This window comes from Salvia hispanica, chromosome 6 (assembly GCF_023119035.1).
Source record: "Salvia hispanica cultivar TCC Black 2014 chromosome 6, UniMelb_Shisp_WGS_1.0, whole genome shotgun sequence".
Taxonomy (NCBI): domain Eukaryota; kingdom Viridiplantae; phylum Streptophyta; class Magnoliopsida; order Lamiales; family Lamiaceae; genus Salvia; species Salvia hispanica.
In genome coordinates, this window is record NC_062970.1 from 11536849 (window position 1) to 11559773 (window position 22925).

Sequence of the window (22925 nt, forward strand, 5' to 3'; positions counted from 1 at the left end):
CGTTAAAAGTTCTACTTATCGAGTAATAAATTACTCTTTCCAAAAAAATAGTCTATTTCGTCATTTTCATCTTAATAGACCAATAAATATTTTATTTATTTTCTTACTATTTTTTAATTAATCCACACTTTCATTATTTTTATCTTACTCCATTCTATTATAAAATTAATACATAAAAATATTTTTCACTATATTTTTTTCATTTCCCTTTATTTTATCTTTCTTAAAATATGTGTCTAAGTCAAACTGACTATATTATACAATAAACAATAAAATAAGTATTACAGTGTCAAAATTTATACGTACATCGAAGCCTGCAAAAGGCCATGCTACGTTAATACAATCAATCCAGGGACGGCAACGAAATGAAGAAATAAATTCAATCAGATTTTGAAATCAAATTCGAACGAAATATTTAAATAACCAACGACTTGGTGAGACACAATTAAGTATTTAAGTTTGAATGATCATTATAAATTTCCACCTATAATAATAACTGTTGTCACCTCTCTCTTAACTTACTTTAAAAAAACCTGTCCAAAATCTATTTCTACAAAAACGTAAATAAACATCTCCCACTGCAACGCTGCAACTCTTGTAGCATCACCCGGTTGGATGCAATTAGTAATTGAAGATTTGGTATAGTCGGAGATGTCCAAAAAAGTAGGAGAAATGAAGAGATTCGGCGACAAGCAAAGCAGTTTGCTGGATGAGTACGAGAGGCTGTCGTTTGAGGTGCAGCTCAACAAGGCCATGCTGGGGCGGTGCCTGCCCGAGCCTGCGGTGGCGCCACCGCCTAAGCAAGGGCGGAGGGCGGGATTTCAAAAGGTGATGAGAAAGCTCTTCAGTCCTATTCTTGGGAAAAAGGGGTCACCAAAAGATACCAAAATATTCCATTTATCTCAAACAATTTTAGCAGATCTTTGAGGGTTTGATCAACATTATTCCTTTAACCAGATTTTTATTTTTTTCCTAGTTTTTTTCATCCTTGAAAATAACAAGATTTTCCAACTATGTGTTCTTTTTTTCTTACCATATTTCTATATTTTGTATCTGAAGAAATTCTATATTGTACATGTATTTTTTGCATGAAATATAATTTTATATACACGGAGTACATTCTAACTTACTAGGAGCACTACAAATTATTTCACTTCAATTCGTTAGTTAATTGGTAGTTTGAAATTACTATTATTAAATACAAAGATGATTTCTAGGATTTGAAACAATAAATTTTGAGGAAGTCGCCCGTTCTAGTTCTACTTGGTGGGCTACGGCTGGCTATCAAATGGTAGCCGACGTTAGTTTCTCTTTTATTTGCCAAAATTTAGTTTTGGATTCAAAAATATAAATTGTAGGTTCGTTAAGTATGAGAGATATAAAAGGAAATGTATTAGTGGAAAATGAATCTTACTTTATTAGAGAAATAATTTTATTAAAATAAAAAATTTATTTTTGGGAGGCAAATAAAAAAATGAAAGATTTTTTATTTAGGGGGAGAGAGTATTGAATACTCTAATAATTTTATTAAAATAAAAAATTTATTTTTGGGAGGCAAATAAAAAAAAAAAGAATTTTTTGACGGAGAGAATTAATACCCCCATTATAAATGATAAAATCAAAAAAAAAAACTCTTTTTCCCAAGTACAATTAAATTGTCATAAACATACTTAAGGGTTTTTAAACCTTCTATAGGTTGGGGTTGGGGGACTAACTGATGAGCCAACCAAGGGGCCCTATGCTGGGGCATCCATTTGATTTTTTTTTTCCCTGTCCTATAAAAAATATTTTCATTTTTTTTTTTTGGGTGTTCCCTAAAAATACCTTCGCTTTTTTCAAATTTTTTTTTTTTTGTAAAGTTCCCATTTTTCCTTATCTCATCCCTTTTTCTTTATATTTCTCTCATCTTTTCAAATTTTTTATTAAATTTTTATTTTCCAAAAACTTTATTTTTATGGGGAAAAAAAGATTAAAGCATCATGCATATGATAACACAAAATACTCTTACTGGTTAGTTGGTCATAAGTCGCCTGCGAACTGGGTGAAAAAGGGATTCAAATTTAATCCCCGCAGGGGACTTTTTTTTGGATTTGGTGTCCTTTTTTAATTTTTTTATAGTAATTCATTTGTTTATTATTATTTCATTTTTATGATTCTATAGTAAATTCATTATAGAAAAATTTTTTACTTTTTTTGATTTTTTTCTTTTTTGAATTTTCTCTATTAAATTCATTTATCTATTAACTAGTTTATTTTTTTAATTCTCATACTTAATCCATTAGCTAGGAATTAATTTTTTTATATTTTATTTTCTCACCTAATTTGTGTAATTTTTTTTTTCTTATTCACTTTTTAAATATTGTTATTGTAAGATCAAAAAATAATGTATCTTTAATTTTTATTGTTCATTTCAAATCATTTATCTTTCATCATCCCCCCTCCCATGGCTCCGTAATTTCATGTGGGTTATGTTTTACCCCTTGACACTAAAAATATTAATACTTCCTCCGTCCACGACAAATAGTCTCATCAGTAGACTACACAGGTTTTAATTCAAAATTGGTAAAGTATGAGAAAAATATATAGTTTGTAAAGTATAAGAAATAAATTAGTAGATATGGATAGAGTAGGTAGAGATAATGCTAAAAAGTGAATAATAAATTAGGAACGACTTTCCATTTTTAGTGTGAAGACTAATTTTGCGGTGGACGGCCGGAAATGAAAAGATGAGACTTTTTTTTTGGACGGAGGAAGTAGTAAATCCCCTCGGTCCCCAACCCCAGTCAAAACCCGGCGCCCGTCACTGAAGCCAACTACTAATTCACAAATAACATAATTCATTTGATCGAATATGGAATTAAGCATTTTCCAACCTCAAAATCATGCTATATAGCACATTATTGTACGGGCTGTTGAAATGGGGCCAAATCAGGGGAGCAATGCAGGTGTTTGCAGATAGTTATTGCATTGATGATGAACACTTTGTTAAGCATGCTATGAAGGACAAGTATGTATAGGATATTGTGTTAAACACTTTTGAATAAGATATGATTGAGATTGGATTTTCACCCTACACACGACTTTCACTTAAAAAATTGCTATTCATGTTCCTTGTCGTCAGAAATCCAAGAGGGATTTTGTTTAACAGGTTGATCCATGAGAAGAAATCATTTTGGTGGCTTCTTGTGTTTATTTATTGCCGCTTTCAAGAAAGGTTAAGAAACATGAATTTTACTCATGCAGTAGAATACACATTATGTAATGCATCAGCAGTTTACTCAGTAAATATATAATCTGCAACATATACAGGAATGAATTCATTTGATTCTACATATTGTGCCCTCTATGCATGATTAGAAATATAAAGGAGGTTTCCATTACACACGATACCTCAGTAGATAGGAATTGTCAAAATATTGATGCTGGTGAACTAGATGAGTACTCTTCAATTTCAAAATCATGGAAGCCTCCCAAGAAGGATAAAAAGCAGGCTATGCGCGGCTCATGTACTGCCCAGTTCTGGTGTCTATCAGAATGGTATCACCAGTGTTTACGAACAATGGAACCGATACCACAGCACCAGTTTCAACAGTTGCCGGCTTTGATCCTCCTGCAAACATATACTTACAAATTATGGATATAAACACATGAACCAAAGAGCTTTGCTCCCTCATTCGATTCTTCCCCTTTTCTGTTCATTATGAGAATTTTATCTTACCTTGAGCAGTGTCGCCCTTTAAGCCAGGATCAACTTCAGTCACCTTCAACTTCACAGTTATGGGAAGTTCAAAATCAATGACCTACAGTGATGCCAATCGGCAAATGGTTTAGTCTAGAACAAGAAGATGCATTTGACAGTGAGCAACATAATACCAAAACCAGTTGGAAAATGGTCGGGTTGGATTCAGAAACTGGAGTTAACACTAACCTTCCCGTTCCAGAATAACAAATTGCAGTCCATGCCTTCTTTCAACCACTTGTCCTTATCTCCAACATCCACCGCATTCAGGCGGGATTCCTCATATGTATTCTGGAACACATATTCGAGGGTATGACATATAGTTGGCATATAAAATCAGACTATTTCACTGATTCAGGAAGATGGATGACAAGTGAATTTGCCATTTAAAGAGCATGGGGCATGGTATAACTATGTAAGAGACATCAAAACCAAGCACATAGAGACGATAGCTTTATATACCACATTTAACCAAGTACAGGTAATAATTAGTGCTTGATATACTCAGTGTCACACCGGCTTGTAGATCTATATGATGAATGACTTACCAAATCCATGAATACATACTGGGCACCATCTTTGTAAGTGTATTGCTTGGTTTCTTTGGATATGTCAGCTGCTTCTATCTGTCAAACGAGCAGAGCATAAAATAATGTTAACTGAAATATCAGTGTCACCTTCAAGAAATTTGAAGTGGATTGTTTAGCATTCTACACTGGTATTTACATATGAATTTAGTCCAATAAGTAAACTGAAATGTAGTTTGGAAGCCCCATATACTTTGCATATAGAAAGGCAGAGTGAAATACATATGCTAAACTTGAGACTTGAAGCAGATTGATAATACAATGCATAACAAGATCTCAAGTTTCAATAGAAGAGATAATTAGTTTGGCTATTTTTAATCATAACTAGTAAAATGGGAAATGAAATTCAATAAAAAAATCCAAGAGATGTAAAGTAGTTACCTTACTTCCAGCTCTGAAAGTTTTTTCAACTTGATTCCCAGTCACATAATTTCGCAATGTGGTCCGTACAAAAGCTGCCCCCTTTCCAGGTTTAACATGAAGGAACTCTGAACAGTTACCCAAAACCAAATGCATTACAAGAATTTGAATTTGAAGAAAAATAGTCAGAAATTAAGCAGTTATTACCAATAACCTTCCACGGATTTCCATCCACTTCAATGTTGAGGCCAACTTTAATGTCGTTGCTGGTCAACGCGTAAATCCCTGCAGCAACAAAAAAAGAAAAGAAAACCCTAATTTAGAAAAGAAACGCGAAATTGAGGTAAGCGAGTGGGCATACTGGGGAATGTAGAGAGGCGGCGCGGAAGCCTGAGCTGCGGCGCAGGAAAACGGATGGAAGAGTAGGAGAGAGAGGAAGAGAGGGGACGGAAGCAGGGACGGTTGAAACCGGTGATTCCCGCCATGGCAATGGTGTAGTGTTGGATAAGGAAGGAAGAAGAAGAAGAGCCAAGTAGCGATTATTTCCAGTTTTTTCGGCCGAGAAGGTTGGGCCCAATTTTCACAATAGGCCCAAATAGAGTGATGACGTATAGGTGGGAATCTACCATTCGTTCCGTCACACTTTTATTTACGTTAGATTAGATTGTGTTTGTCTTGCGCTAGGCAGCTTATATTACGCGTTTATATCTTCATTTCTTCAAGCTACATAGCTTAAGAGATGAAGATATGGCCGCAATGTTCTTCATTTTCTAGTTAATTTAGGTGTTTAGATTTTTATTTGTGTTTTTCATTGTGTTTAAGTAGGTTTTCCTTAATTTATGCATGCAAAGGACAATATTAGTCGCTGCTTCCCTGAAATCCAGACGTGAAGCTCTGCGCTCGCAGTCTATTTTAGCGTAGTACCTTTCTTTCGTACCTCATGGTACACTGCAAGCTTCGATATTTTCTTTGATAGATTAGTTTAACTTTTCCTTGTTTTCTTTCGATGTCTACAATTGCAATTGCATGTGAACTACAAAAATGGTCCCTGGACTATGGGTTTATCTCGCACATAGTTCCTGGACTTTAAAAATATTGTCAGTAGTCCCTAAACTAAGGGTTTATCTCGAAATTGATCCTTTTGGCTTTTTTTTGTACGAAAATACCCTTTGATATTATTTTGGGGGGTTTGGGCAATTTGATCTTTTTACACTTTTAACATTTTAAATCTGATATTATTTAGGTATGTACTAACTTTGATATTTTTTCAAATTTATCATCCTTTTTCCATTTTGTCATCCTTCACTTTGTTTCTTTATTTCAATATTAGATTTAATTTTACAAAATTTAAATTTTATTTTTAAATATCAATAATTTTTTTTAATTATAAAAATTATTAAATAGCAAAAATTAATAGTTATAATCAATATTTGATAGTGTATAGTACTATGTAATCAATAAGGTATGACAACGTCTTAGTTTTAATCAATATTTAATACAGTAGCTTTAATCATAAATAGATTATATAACACAATTTATTCTGAAATAAATATGCATCTAATGTAAGACTAATATAATTTTCGTTTATTAATTTGAAAACAATCAAAATTTACTAGAAAATTTCAACAAAAATATTCCTATATAAAATTTTTAGTAGGATTAAATTTTTAGTCAACTTCATAATATTTAATCACAAGCAATTATAACAACCGAACGGAGGCTAAATAGAATAACTCTTACTTTTTCCATCATGATTAATATTATTTTTCTGTACTTCTTCAATTCAATTGAATATTATATTAAATAACAAAAATTAATAGTTTTAATCAATATTTATAGTGTCCATGAATTAATAGTTTTTATTAAAAAAATTTATTGATATTTAAAATCTAAATATTAAATTTAATTTTATAAAATTAAATCTAATATTGAAATAAAAATAAATAAATTCAGTGAAGGATCACAAAATGGAAGAAGAATGATAATTTTGAAATAATATCAAAGTTAGTACATAACTAAGATAATATCAGATTTAAAATGTAAAAGTGTAAAAAGACCAAATTGCCCAAACCCCCCAAAATAATATCAAAGGGTATTTTCGTACCAAAAAAAGCCAAAAAGATCAATTTCAAGATAAACCCTTAGTCCAGGAACTATTGACGATATTTTTAAAATCCAGGGACTATGAGCGAGATAAACCCATAATCCAGGGACCATTTTTGTAGTTCACTCTTGTTTATATGTCTAAGTATTACTGTTTTCTTTCATGTTGCATCCCTAGTTAGTTTACTTGCCCAACTGGTTTACCTTTAATTAAGTTCCCGCCTATATTGGTTAATTAGCATCCAACCAAAAAGTATAGTGTGGCTGCACCGCCAACCACCTCCCGCGATCAAATCCTCTTGTGTTAGAGTTATCGTTTTCTATGGGTTCGACATCCCGACTTGCCTTATACTCCCTCCGTCCCATAATAGATGACATACTTGGGGAGTGGCACGGGATTTTATGAGATGTTGTTTTGTGTGTTAGGTGGAGAGAGAAAATAGTATATTTATATTAATATGCGAGAGAGCTTTTTCCAAAAAGGAAAATGTGACATTCTTTTATGGGATAAACTAAAAAGGAAAGTGTGCCATCTATTATGGGACGGAGGGAGTACTAACCAATACTCCCTCCGTCCACCATTAGGAGTCTCATTCCTTGGCGTCACGGGTTTTAAGAAGTGTTAAGAAAAGTTGGTGGAAAAAAGTTAATGGAATAAGGGTCCCACTTGTATATATTAGTTTTAAATGAAATATGAGTGTAATGAGTTAGGTGAAGGTGGGACCCTATTACCATTTATGATAAAAGTGAATCGAGACTCTTATTCGCGGACGGACTAAAATGAAAAAACGGGACTCCTAATGACGGACGGAGGGAGTAGTATGTAATTTTCAAAAGGGAACATATAAATTTCTTTGACTAGGTACTTGGGGAATGGGAACGCGACGACCATTCTATCAAGTTAGGACACTCAAGTCTGACACGATTGCGGCTCTCTCAAATGGCGTTGTTGCTGCGGAACGGTGTTACTTAGGACTAAGAGAAGTTTTCCGTTGGAATGCAGATACTTTTTCTTTCTTTTCTTTTTTGTTTTCTGTTTTACTTTTTTTTTTTTCTTTTGTTTCAGTGCACGAGCAAATTTTCTCGGTCATCCTTGTTGTTTGATCTCAAAATCGAGAGAACAGCGAGAGCCCGGAGAAAGGAGGCTCAAAGGATAAAAGCTACAAAAAAAGAGACTAAGAGCGAAGAACCAAGCACTCCAACTTTGTAACCTGCTGACTTGGACAACGGATTGGTGTTGTAAGAAGAATAAATGTGTCATTTCACTTTTACTACTCATTTCGTCCCTGAAAATTTATCACTTATTTCCATCTTCGTCCGTCACTAAAAATTTGTCACCTTTCACTTTTATCATTTTTGGTAGTAGACTCCACGTTCCACTAACTCATTCTCTCTCACATTTTATTATAAAACTAATAATATAAAAGTAGGATCTACATGCCACTAACTTTTTCAACCCACTTTCTATTACATTTATTAAAACTCATGTCGGGTCAAATGGTGACAAATTATGGGGGACGGAGGGAGTATATTTGATTAATGGACATTACATTCCACTAACTCATTCCACTCATATTTTATCATAAAACCAATAAAACCAATATATAAAAGTAGGTCATGCATTCAACTAACTTATTCTACACACTTATTTTATAAAAGTCAAACAATTTCTTAAAACATGTGCCGGTCAGATATTTGACATTTTATCATAGACGGGGAGAGTATTTGGGTATAACAAAAATGAGATAGTTTTTATTCAAAATTAAATTTGTATAATATCTTTAATTTCATGTGAAAATGTCATCTCACTTACGGTTGAATAGAACCGAACGGTTCTATTGGCAAGGCTGAACTTTTTTAGTTGCAAAAATTTCTAACTACGGAATTTATTTTTCTACTTTTGAAAAGTGTAATACAAATGAGAATTAGACCAACATATTTGCATAATCATTGTAATTATAATTATGTGATAAGTAATTTTAAGAAACCTGCAGAGATAATTGAGTTTATGAAATAAATATTTAATCATCATAACTAAATATGAAACAAGATAACAAAACAGGCAAAAGGATATATTCATTTGCATAATAGTTCTATCGTTTAAGCATAATTTATTAGTACATGAAAGTAAAAACAAACGCGGTTGAATTCGAGGCACAGGTCTTCCTTGATTGTTGTGCTTCCGAATCTCTTTGTTAAACGAATAAAGAAGAGAGATTTTTGAATAATACAATATGGGGAATGATAATGAGCCACTAAAAAAAATACTAACGGCAGCGGAAATTTCAGGGACTAGTGACGAATAAGTAACTGAAAAATGTCAGTCACTAATTCGTGACAGAATAGTCCGTCAATAATCCGAATTTACCATAGCGGCCATCTTTGATTTTCGTCATTGTAACTTTGGTGATAGATTCTTTTACTGACAAGCTTATTATTGACGGATCTCTGGAAATTGTTTGGACCTCTCCACGGTTCAAATGCCTTGAAATCATCGGGTGCAGGAGCCTCAAATCATTTTTGGTTTGTAAATCGGAGCTTGTTCGCATCAAGTACACCAGTCCACGTTGTAAATTTGTGTTCATCGATGCTCCTCTTCCTACTCAGCTCTGGATATGGGCGCCTTCGTATGCGGTTGAACATCCTTCGATGGTGGATATTTTCAAAATGTTTCGTTCTTTGCTTCCTCAACTACACATGCTCAAGATATTCGTCGGGCACAAATTTGAACGTTGGGTATGCATGCGACTGATTTTCGATAAATTAACTAGAATAATATATACGTTTATTAAGATGATATGCATATATATTGTACATGACAATTTGCCGATGAAGATGCCTAATCTTAAGGAATTGGTAGTTGTTCTTGTGAATGATTATTGTGACAAGTGGCCTCTCGTGCAATTCATAAATTGGTTTAGTGCGACACCTTAAGATTTGTGGTAGAGGTAACTGTCTATTCATTTTTCGAAATATTCCAAGTAACTTATTTGGCGTATAGGTTGATAATGATCAATTACTCCTTCTTTATTGATTAATAGGCATCACACCAAGAGATAAACAAAGTGTGTTTTCAGTGTTATGGAGATGATGACTTGTCTGATGGTAGTGATGCTTGGGTTCGGGAGATTAACAGGGATATTCCTTTTCTTCAACTGACTACTCCTCTCATGTCAATGAAATAGAGTTTGTTGGTTATTGTGATGTGTATAATCATCTTCAAATGATTACACAGTTTGTAAAATATCGTGCTGCTATAGACAAGATAATTTTATCAATCCACGGCCTTTCGAGCATCGCAAGTATATGCCATGGAATTACAATTCTCCTAACCATGAAATATTTGCAAAGAACCGTGCAAGGGACCAACTTGGACATTATCCTCATGTCAACTTTCTTCATCTTCATGTTCTTCTTGCTAATGCTCTAATTGGTTATTCTGGCCTTATTCAGTTGTTAAAAGGAAGCAAGAGCCCTTTGATGGCTCTGTAAATAGAAGATTTTCATTATTCATCTTTCAGAATGAAGACTTGTACAGTTGTACTAAATCACGAGGAACTATTTCTGAGGCTTCTGTTTAATTACTCCCATACCGATTCTAATATCAATGACCCAATGAGGTTTGTTTAGTTTGTATTCTTGAATTTTTCTTTTGAAAATCATATAGGTTCCATTCCGTATCATGGAATTAGACATGCAGAATTGGAAATGGAGCCTTCAATTCCAAATCCAAGGGCAAGTATTATAACACCATTCACTGCATTCTATGATTTTAGAGTTAGTGAATGTTAGCATTTATAGTAAATTTTCTTTTGTTAAGCAGAGTTCACCAGAAGAGAGAATTAACAAGCCTTAAACTAGTGCACAGACAAACAGAGCAGCTACTGGGGGCAATTCGAGAGCCAGGATCTTCCTCTGCGACAGCCTAGGAATCATCTGGGCTGCTCCTGCTTCAACTGCATACAGCCTCCGAGCGGGAAGGGAAAGCACAAGCCATCGTGCATGTGCAACGTCTGCATGACTCTCAAATGACTCTTCAAAACCTTGATGGTGCTCAAGAGGTGACAGTCAGAGCATGAGGCAGCCGAGGTTGATAATGTCCCAGTCAGGCGCCATCCGGAGAAAATATAATCATTCACAGCAGCTTCATATACAAAAAAACTGAGCCACCTGAAAAGTTTCTGACCAACTGTGAAAATATCTTTATCTTCTATATAATAGTACTATGTAAGATCACATTTCATAATGTTAAAAAAAAAAAGGAAAACTATCTAACAAAATCCTTCCACACTAGATCTACGAATGGTTGAGGATGACGATCTCCGGCTTTCCTGCCGATCAATTTCCTCCAACGTATACGAAGATGAACTTGATCTAGGGGGTAGAGCCAGGGGCAGTGCGTGCAGACTTTGAGGGGTCATGGATGGTTTAGTTGGAGGTGTAGGAGAACAATTTGATCTAGTAGGCGGAATGACAATCCCATTCAGACTAGGTGATCTCGACATATTCTTCTGACTAACTGATCCTGGCTCTTGCAGAGGAAATCGAGAGGTGTACTTCATGTCTTGTATAGCTTTAAGATGCTCCACTATGATTCTCATGGTTGGCCTCTCGGACGGATCTACCAGGAGACATCTTTGAGCAATATCAGCTACCGTCCGAGCTGCTTTTACAGGGAAACGACCCTTTAGCTGAGGATCCATAATTAGGGACAACCTACAATCATCAGCCAGGAACGGCCGACTCCATTTCACTAGATTCCTCTCTTCCTTTGGATGCCGGCTGTCAAGATTTTTCCTGCCCGTGAGCAATTCAAGAAGTACAATGCCAAAACTCCAGACATTACTCTTCGGGGTGAGCAAACCCTTCTCCAGTGTCTCCAGTGAAAGATTCGCCACAGCCTGAAACAAGCAATGGACACTTTTAGCAAGATGCATAGTTGTAAGCTGTATTGCTAAGTTGAAACTATGCACAACCCCCTCCCCAACTTCTCCCTCATGCATCAACGTAAAAGAAGAAGACAATGATGCTAGAAATAGTAAGATATAGCACTTACAACTGAGCCACTGGAGATATCCCCATCTGGGATGTGGCTTACGCAACCATAACCAGAAAGTTTTGCACTAAAATCCTTGTCAATCTGTATATTTGCAGTTGAAAATTCATGGAACATCGCCTGTCAAGGAGCAAAAGCATAAGTTACCTGTTACCTATATAATACTCCCTCCGTTCCATAGTAGTAGAGTCATTTAGCTATTTTGGTACGTTCCATAGTAGTGGAGTCATTTCTCTTTTTAGTAAAAGTCAATATAATTCTTCTCACTTACTTTTCCCTCTCTTACTTTCTTCTTTCTACTTTTCCCTCTCTCATACTTTATTATCTTTTTATTTAATACATTACACACATTTTTCTTAATCTCCATGCCGAAAAGAAATGGCTCCACTACTATGGAACGGAGGGAGTAGTAGCCAATTGATGATATCAACAAGGGCCAACGATAGTTTTTACATGTCTCAAAACATTTACGGATAGATGTAACGGCCATATAATGTTAGTTACCTGAAAGGGTCCTTCCTCATGTAAAAATGTTAGACCATGCGCAGCACAGAAAGCAACTTTCATTCTACTATTCCAGTCAATGGGTGGACCGTCTGATCTTCCATATAAAAGCCTATCCAAGCTCCCATGGAATAGCCTCTCATAGACCAACATCCTGTGGTCGGAGCCTTCACGAGCATGAAAACCAATCAATTTACAGAGATATGGATGTTGTAAAGAAGCAAGGGTATTCACATCATTCACAAACTCCTTCAAACCCTAAAAAAGCATGACAACCAATGTCAGACTAGACGTGCATGACTAATAAATACAGTAGGATATCTCTAAGCAGATGACAAAACTAATACAACAGACACGAAAGCTTGCATGAAGACAAGAGTTTCAATGCTGACAGAAGCTTGTTAATGAATGGTATTAGGCTCCTTATCTGTCTCACAGTACATATCAGTGGTCCTAATCACACAAAAGAAAGAAAGCATATGCTAGAACTGGTTACTAGAGTAGACAGAAACGTCTCATCACCCACATGCACAAAGTATTAATGAGGATAACAGAATCCCACAACTCTATCCCAGTGAAAATATCTTGAATCAAGGCAAGAAATTCAACAAATAGCAAGGGTGAAGACGGGTGCAGAAATATCAAACAAGACATGAATTCCAACAGATTTATACCTGATTGCAAGGGTGAAGACGGGTTACAGTGGCTTCCAGATTTCTTGATCCAAATGCATCCTCTGCAAAAGAAGCCCGGTAGATGACAGAAGATAGACCTTCGGACATGCATCTCTCTGGAGAGAAATTATGACAAGCTGATGCAAGCTCTTCATATGAAAAGCTAACAAGTGTTCCTTTCACTGCCAGAGTCGGATGTGAAGTAGGAGGAAGCGGAAGCGGCCCAGACATATCAAGTGGGCCACTGGAATTTATCATCTTGAAGCTTGTTGTAGCCTTAAAAGAATTTGTACCACGGGGTGATGGAAGCGGAAGAGGTTGAGGGCTTGGTGAATTATATTCTTTCATTGACCCATAACGACTCCTAGGTTCTTCCTGTTCCTCATATTCTGTAGATGCAAGTGCATCTTGTTCTGCAGCATCAAGACTCGATGGTGCTGATAATGCTCGTGCCCTGCTACATCTTACTCTCGTAATAGAATGAAATGGTTTCACTCTGGTTTTAAAACTTGGAGGTGCAGACTGTAAAGAACGTGTCTGGCACTGGGGTTCAGGCAATGCAGTCGGGGAATTCTCCTGTGGATTTACACGTTTCACATAGATTGTCTGCTCGGTTTTCTTCTTCTTCTTCTTACTCTTTAAAACCGTAAAGCAGCCCATGCTGCAAAAGGAAGATATTCCTGCCAAGAGGAAATCATACGGAAGGCATTAAATATGTTTGCACACTATACATCTCATTCTTTTCATATGATCAAAAAGTTACACCCTGCTTATAAAGGACTATTTGATTTTGCAACTATGAGAGACTGAGATTTAAACAATGAAACAAACTAATGCACTTTTCCATATACTTCCCCCGTCCCATATAAATAGTCTTCTATTTTTATTTTGGTCCGTCCACAAAAAATAGCCCCTTTCTATTTTTGGTAAATCTTTTTCGCCTTATAAGGTGGGCCACATTCTCCACTAACAAAAATTCAATCACTTTTTCTTTCTATGGCTCTCCTATTTTACCGATTTCACGTTAAAACCCATGTCATCCCCCAAGTCCCTATTTTTATGGGACAGTTTTAGTAAGAGATATAGCATAGCACCTAGCTTATGAAGAAGTTAAGTTCCTATGACATAAATATCAGTGATTGGGTTTCCAAATCTTGACTTTCTTACATCAAAGATGGCAACATATTGAAAATAAATCTCAGATATCGGAAATTTGCTCTGCAAAATAAAAACTAAATGCTCATCGAAAGAATATTTCTGCTCGCTTACCAATGATCTCAACCAAATTTACTAATGACAATGACAAAAATCGTCGGTTTGCTCAATCTGGTTTTGAAATTACCTAAACACATTTATTCGTGACTCAAATTTTTACAGCAAAGATTTGTGAAGCAAATTAAAAATCAATTTAAACCAAAATCGAGCGCAGATTCAGATTTCCAATCACGACTAATATAAATAAAAAAATGTGAAGCAGATTAAAACAAGTGTATTGATTAGATTCCTCGCCCAAATTCAAGAGAAATTCATCACGAAATAAATAATCAATCAGAAAAAAAGAATGAGCTAACCAGAAAGATGAAAGTTGAACCCTTATGAGTGAAGAATTGGATAATTACTTAATTCCACGGAATAAAGAGGCATCCATGAGCTGAAATTTCAAAACTTGCAGCTAGTGGAAATGGAAAAACCCTAGCTAGAGGCGAGTCAAATGAATACTAATCTGGAAATGCAGTGAGGAATTTCGAGAGAGAAGGGTGAGGGATTTAGGTGATTATTAAAAGTAAAAGTAGAAGCAGAAGAGCTTATAAAAAAAATGAATATATATAGAGAGAAAGAAGAGCAGCATATCGCATTGGTCAAACCAAAACCCAATCTACTATCAAAATCATTATTGTTTTGGGCATCATTCCAACCATCATTTCCGGACGCTTTTGACCTCACATATCCTTTTAGCATAACCCCTTGAAAATTACCTATATACCCTTGTGTTACTATATTATGGTTACTTTTGTTATCCGAGTCATATTCTAATGCTTATAGCACCCTAATTCAAAATTAAGACCAAATCTCCATCCTTAGATTTTAATTTAAGTGGATGAGATTAAATCTTACGAATCTCAATAAATAGTAGACAAAAAAATCAACAAAAGGGTAATATCGTCATTATGTTATCTTATGATAATTTTCGTGAATATATTTTTATATCAACATAGTGTATTACAAATATCAACAATATGATATAAGAATATCAACACTAGTACAAGAAAATATCAACACATATTTATTGAGATTTTTACATGGTTTTATTGAGATTTTTACATGGTTTTATTGAGATTTTTTTATGTATCTGGTTATCAACATTTATGAAAACTAAAATAAAAAATATCAAATTTCATCATTCAAACGTTGTCGAAACATATGCAATTGAGATCTCGTTGGAGTCCTTATAAAATTATCTTTAATTTGATATATTTTTTGCGAAAAAAATAATTTAAATCGAGAGAGTTACGTAAATTTAAAGTTTTAAGATGATTTTAATGAGAGAGAATTGACATTAATACCCTCTAATTTTATTTATTAATTTTTTTAATTAAAAATATAATCCAATGTGACATTATTTCAACCACTAGATCTTCTAATCTAATGGCTAAGATTTAGTCTTAGTTTGAGATTGCTAATTAGTTAGCAATTGATCACTCCCCTTTATTACCCTACCTATTTTAAAATTATAAACTTTTCAAATGGTGTGGGTTTTAATGTACAATTATTAAATTAAAAGAGAGATTGCAAGAAAAAAGTTATTGAATTACTATTAGTGGAGAATGAATTCTTCTTATTAGAGAGCAAAAAAAAATTCTAAAATTAAAAAATTCTAATTTTAAGAGACAGACCAAGTGAAGTATGTGCACACAAAATTTATAACAATATTCTTTCAAACTCCTTACTCAACAATCTTCCACTTGGAGACTGATTACTCTGAAATAATCATATTTTCTTGATCTTCTACACATATTTAATTGGTATCGTCTAACCTTCTCTTCAAGTTACGAGACCAATTGAAGCTACAATAACTTCAATTTCTCTAAGGTCACCACATTAGTGAATGTGCATGTTGTATTCACGCTTACAATTATCTTATCAAGTTGTATGATCTCCATCTCCAATAAGTGTTGAATGTTATGATAATTCAACTTACATGCTTTGTCTTGAAATGTTTAGATTCTTTGCTAGGAAAATTACTTTAACTATCCTTGTAAATACTTCCCCCGTCCCATTATAATTACTCGTATTTTTAAAAACCGTTCCACTTAAAGTTAGTCGTTTTCTTTTTTGGCAAAAATACACTCCTTACATCCCTTAAAAATAAGGACACTTTCCTTTTTCGTCCGTTCCACAAAATTAGCCCATTTTCATTTATGGAAAGTTCCCCCAAACTTGTTACACAGAGACATCAATTTATTTACAACTTATACCACTATAAACCACCATTAATCACTAATAACAATATGTGTTCCATTATCCATTGAAACTATTATTATTATATACTCCATATGTCAATAAATGTTGTCCACATTTGACTCGGCGAGGATTTTAAAAAATGTAAAGAAAAGTGAGTGAAATGTGTGTTCCACATTTATATAGGAGTATTAGTTTTATAATAGAACGTGAGTGTAATGAGTTGGTGAAAAGTGGATTCCATTTATCAAAAAAGGGAGGGAAAAAAAAGAGGCAAAGTGGACAACATTTCACGGAGGAACCGAAATGACAAAAGCGAACAATATTTCACAGACGGAGGGAGTGCTACATTAATTAGCTAAAAACAAATATGTGGAGCGTTTCTCTACTCACAAAACATACTAAATTATTAACTTGTTACACGTGGAAATATGATTTCCTCTGTCCCGTTATAAATTACTCGTATTTTTTAGTACCGTTCCACTTAAAGTTAGTCATTTCTTGTTTGCCAAAAATACACTCCTTCCATCCCATAAAAATAAGGACACTTTCCTTTTTCGTCTGTTCCACAAAATTATCACATTTCTATTTATGGAAAATTCCCCCAAACTTGTTATCCATGTACATCAATTTATTTACATCTTATATCACTATGACCCACCATTAAAACACTAATAACAATATGTGTTTCATCATTCACTAACACTATTTTAACTAACTTTCTCTTCATTTTTCTTACTTTACCAATTATGCATTAATTTTCGTGTCGTCCCAAATATCCTTATTTTTTAAAATGAAGGGAATATAATTATCCAATCTTCTACTTTAGTTTCCATTCACTTTTTTTATTTTCTCACGTACTTTATTGTAGTTTTTCTCTCATTTTTTTATTTTAGTTAGTTACTTTCTATCCTGCTTAGTTTATAGCAGGATAATGTGAGAAGTATTAATTGATCATTGGTGAGATAGATCTACGTGATCTCTTAAAATCTCTACGTCTTCAGTCTTCTTCGACATAAGTATAATCAATATGATAGCTCATAGGGCTACAATTGCATTTGAAGGAAATTAATGGGCAGAGAAGACATTTCCACAAAACATAAAAATAGGTGAGCTTAAGGGTATTATGGTAAATGAAACCCACATCAACAACAATTTTCAACAAAGAAGGGCCTCGATTGAAGTGACAGCATAGTCAAAGTATGGAAATGTCGTGCCACTATTCACATTTTTTTTCTCCTTTTTATAATCAATAAATAAATCTATAATATATACTCTTTCGTCCAATTAAAAATAACTCACTTTTCTTTTTAATTTGTCTCAATCCCCGTTACTTAAGATAGAAACACATTTTTTTCTACTTTATTTTTTCTCTCTTATCTCTTAACACTTAAAATATAACTGCATAAAATCTCGTTCCCCCCAAGGAAGAGTCATCTTCCTTGAGACAATGAGAGTACGATAGTACTCCGAGATTCATACTATTCCCTTTCGTCCTATAATAAAAGTCACATTTTATCATTTCGGTCTATGCAACAATAAGAGTCATATTCCACTTTTATTATAAATAGTAAGAAGGTCTCATATTTCACTAACTCTCTTTAATTATATTTTATTTTTAAAATCAATATAAAAAAGTATAGTAATATACTGTTTTTATAAATTTTTATCATCAGCATTGGTTAGTTTATTTCGTGTAGTCAAATATATTTGAAGATGAGGCTTTGAAACTAGGGCAAGAGCCATTGGGTGATACGGCTGATATTCAGTTTGAGAGGTTTTAATTAAATTTATTTTAATATATTTTCATATAATTAATAATCATGTTTTTCATATTTTTTCTAGAATCTGCATTGCAAGATTGCCGGCTTCTGCTGGCCTTGCCGTCTTTTACTTAGATCGACTTTTCATACTTCATCTGTCCAAATGATCCATTTTCTTCCATGTGATGTCTCATTTTAAATGATAATTTTTTTTTAAAAAAAAGTTACCACTTCCTCTATTATTTTATTTTTTCTTATTTTATTCTTTTAACTTAATTCATAAGATAATAGTATTACGTAAATACATAAAATTTCATGTTGGAATAGAAATATTTCACTTAGAGTGAGACGGGGAGTATTATTTAATAAATAAAAATATGAATTGACGCATATATGCCTATTATATGTTACTTTGTGTGGTTTAAATTCTTCTATGCGTAGCCTATTTCTTTTTCAGATAAGAAATACTCCTTTATTGTATAAAAAATTAAAAAAAAATTAGAATTGGCATGAATTTTAATAGTATAAAATTAATAAATTATAATAGATAAAAAAATTCTTAAAATACTGTTATTATAAACAATGAGTTCATCTCACCAGAAACAAAAACTTGTACACTGATTTTAACGGATAAACTAAAATAATAAAAGTAGAATATCAATTTATTGTATAGAGTAATTGGATAAATTATATACAGCGATCATACTTTGCAACTAGACAAACTACTAGTACTACTAATACTTACTTTGATTTCATGACATGACTCCTCCTGTAATGACCCCTAATTATTATTTCTATAATGATTAAAAAAAATAGGATAAGGAGGTGTATGATCAATTATCTCAAAATACACCAATCTTCCAAATGAGCAATGATCGCACATAGTTTGAACTCTAGAAACCAGAATTTGTCTGTAGTTTAAATTAGTAACATATTATATTAATAAATTTTAATTAAATATTGTACTTATTTTCATTTTCTAATGTGTACACTTTAGAGTATTTTGAGAAGTACTCACTCCCTCCCGCGTTACTTGCACTAGTTTCCTTTTTGGGCGTCCCAAGTTATTTGCACTCTTTACTTTTTTAACAAAAGACAAAACATCTAATCACTCTTTTTTTATTCTATCATTTATTTTACTCTCTCTTATCTTTCCTACTTTTTTTATCTCTCCTATTTATTTAATATAATTTCTTAACCTCCGTGCCCAACAGTAAACATGCGACTAACACGGGACGGAGGGAGTACTTAGTATTTGCAATTCAATAATGCAATAGTAATTTGATCAGGAAATTTGTTCAAAACATATCATTTATCTTAGGGCCCGGCAGAAAAAATAGACTAAATTAATCAAAGCAGAAAATTGAAATTCATAGTCTTTAAAACTTTAACCACAACAAAATCCATAGTTTTTTGTTTTCGTCATAAGATTCAATGTATACAACCGGATATACAAAGATTCAGGCCCCCAAAAAACAAGAATTCAATTCACTATAAAAAAAATCATCGAATGGCCCCAAAACAACTACCAAACACAAATCAACCATGAGTGTGAAAAAACTGTTTGAAAAAACTGCACACAAATTTCAACCAATACGATCAAACAAAAAAATGGACAAATTTAATGCATCAATAACTACACTTTAGTCACAAAATAATACTTCATCCGTTCCACAATAATAGAGGCATTTCATTTTCTGCACTCGTTTTAAAAAAATAATACTCCCTCCGTCCCGCGTTATTTGCACTAGTTTTCTTTTTGGGCGTCCCAAGTTATTTGCACTATTTCCTTTTTTAACAAAAGACAAAACATCTAATCACTCTTTTTTTTATTCTATCATTTACTTTACTCTCTCTTATCTTTCCTATTTTTTTCATCTCTCCTATTTATTTAATATAATTTCTTAACCTCCGTGTCCAACAGTAAACGTGCGACTAACCCGGGACGGAGGGAGTAATAAATAGTTAAAGTGGAGAGAGGGTAAAGTAAGAGAAATAATAATATAGAGAAGAGTCTTATCTACCATATTATCTCTCTTACTTTACTTTTTTTCCATTTTAACTATTTATAATTATTTTTTTAAAACGAGTGCACAAAATAAAACGCCTCTATTACTATGGAACGGAGGGAGTATATACTACTTCCTCCAACCCAACTAAGTTGAGTCATTTTTTTGACAAAAAATAAAACGTTCAATCAGTCTTACTTTGTTTCATCACCTACTCTCTATTTATCTTTCCTATTTTATTCATTTCTCCTATTTTTCAATAAAAATTTTTTAATCTCTGTCCAAAATTTTTGACTCAACTTAATTGGGACAAAGGGATTACCATCTATAAATTAATACTGCGTGCTACAACACAAATAATATAAAGTGATATTCAAATTTGATCATGGAAAATGCATTTTCTACTTTTTAGATTCTCATATTAGGAAATACTAGTATATACAGTAGAAAGCCTTTTATTTCATTTTTAGGGTTCAAGGGAAAAAACGGAAATTGAGGACCTTAAATGATATTTTTCCTAATTCATAGACTTGTGTCTATATTTTGCTCAATTCAGAGACCTAAAATCTGCAAAGTTTATTTTGAGAGACTAAATTTGAAGATCACTCGATAATATAATCTCATTCTGTTTCATTATAAGCGAATTAATTCATATTTTAACAAAAAACAACATATTTACCTCTCCTATTTAATTCTATTTTTACTTTTCTGCTATATTATTTTTTCACTTAAATCACTTAACATCATTTTGTTAAACTCGGTGAAGAATACAATTTTTTGGAAGATGCCAAATTTTAAAGAGGTATATCTTTTTTTAAGTCCCTTAACTATGGATTGGTATCAATTTAGGTACCAAACGTTTTAAAATATCTTCTGAAGTGCTTTGACTTCAATTTAATATTATATGTAATATTTTTTTTAATTTTTTGAACTTTTTTTTGTTCGAAAATACCCTCCACATCAGGAACGGTATTTCAGCCAATTAAGAAGGAGAGAGATAGACTATCGACGCTTCTTTTTTGGATCAAAGCCGTTACTTCTCTGCATGCCTAGGCGAGAAGACTTACCTTTTGCAGGAAGTAAAAATATAATAGGTGAAAGTTATAAAATGAAAATAATATTCAATAATACATTTTGTACACATAAATGAACCGTTCTTGATGACCGAAACTCAAAAGTAATGTGTCAAAAAATACGATGAAGAGAATTTTAATAAAATTACAACTTAGTACTCCCTGGGTCCCATCATAAGCTAGACACTTCTTTTTAGAACTTGTTTTAAAAAAATGAAAAAAATGATACTAGTATAAAATAGTTAAAGTTAAGATAATGTAAAATAAGATAGAATAATGTAGAGAATGTATTATTAATATACTCCATCCGTCCCATAGAAATAAGCTATTTAGGGTTGACATGGATTTTAATGCATAATTATTAAAGTAAGAGAGAATAAGAAAAAATAGTTGAAATTGGATAGTGAATGGTGAGCCCATAAATCTATACAATAAAAGGGGAGTTTTGGGGGTATTTAGGGAAATAAGGGGAATTTTGGGAATATTTAGGGAATAGCCCTTTTGTTTGTAAATTTAAAATTTAACACATATTTGAATTCTATAATTGTAGGGATAAAATTTAACTAATTTATTTTATAGAATCGTAATTGTAATCATTTTTAAATAATCATTTTTTGTTTCCCTATAATTAATCCATGAATATGTTTTTACTATAATTAAATTGTGATCATTTTAAAGAATCATTTTAATTTGTGCCCAAATTTGGAAGAACGGTATTTTGTTTGTAAATTTAAAATTTAACACAAATTTGAATTCCATAATTGTAGGAATAGAATTTAACTAATTTATTTTGTTTCCCTATAATTAAATAATTTATAATTCAATTATAATCATTTTTAAAGAATTTTAATTGTAATAATTTTTAAATAATTATTTTTTCTTTTCCTATAATTATTCCAGGAATATGATTTTACTATAATTCAATTGTGATCATTTTAAATAATCATTTTAATTTGTGCCAAATTTTAAAGAACGGTATTTTGTTTGTAAATTTAAAATTTAACACAAATTTGAATTCCATAATTAGAGGGCTAGAATTTAACTAATTTATTTTGTTTCCCTATAATTAATCCATGAATATGGTGTTAAATTTAATTAATTGTTATAATCTATTCCAAATAAAAGTAATCACACGATTAATGCAAGTGGTAATTAAATAATTTATAATTCAATTGTAATCATTTTTAAAGAATCGTAATTGTAATCATTTTTAAATAATCATTTTTTGTTTCCCTACAATTAATCCATGAATATAATTTTACTATAATTCAATTGTGATCATTTTAAAGAATCATTTTAATTTGTGCCCAGATTTTAAAGAACGGTATTTTGTTTGTAAATTTAAAATTTAACACAAATTGGAATTCCATAATTATAGGGATAGAATTTAACTAATTTATTTTATTTCCCTATAATTTGTGTTATGTATATGCCTTTTCATCATTAATTATTTTAATTAATTTACATACAATTTCGTACTTTTTTCTTTCTCATTTTATTTATTATACTATTATACATCACAAATTATTTAACTAAATTGATAAATTTGCAACAAATGACACAAAATGAATTTAATACATCAAATGACACAAAATGAA

General features: G+C 32.5%; 2 protein-coding genes across 3 annotated transcripts; both read right to left on the minus strand.

Moving 5' to 3' along the window:
- Positions 1-3259: 3259 nt before the first annotated feature.
- On the minus strand, positions 3260-5272 carry LOC125196322 (elongation factor P). Its single transcript, XM_048094794.1, has 7 exons — positions 5048-5272; positions 4894-4971; positions 4708-4814; positions 4288-4365; positions 3929-4030; positions 3719-3800; positions 3260-3610 (listed from the first exon to the last, which is right to left on the minus strand). Exons 1-7 carry the CDS (start codon positions 5169-5171, stop codon positions 3492-3494), a joined length of 690 nt encoding a protein of 229 aa, XP_047950751.1. The 5' UTR covers positions 5172-5272; the 3' UTR covers positions 3260-3491.
- A 5293-nt stretch (positions 5273-10565) lies between these two features.
- LOC125196736 (probable serine/threonine-protein kinase PBL18) lies at positions 10566-14827 on the minus strand. Of its 2 annotated transcripts, none has more exons than XM_048095348.1 (5): positions 14643-14827; positions 13024-13703; positions 12350-12607; positions 11846-11965; positions 10566-11690 (listed from the first exon to the last, which is right to left on the minus strand). In XM_048095348.1, exons 1-5 carry the CDS (start codon positions 14665-14667, stop codon positions 11061-11063), a joined length of 1713 nt encoding a protein of 570 aa, XP_047951305.1. In that variant the 5' UTR covers positions 14668-14827; the 3' UTR covers positions 10566-11060. The 2 variants fall into 2 exon arrangements, with proteins under 2 accessions (XP_047951305.1, XP_047951306.1); XM_048095349.1 differs by having other exon boundaries at positions 14595-14819.
- Between the last annotated feature and the right edge of the window lie 8098 nt (positions 14828-22925).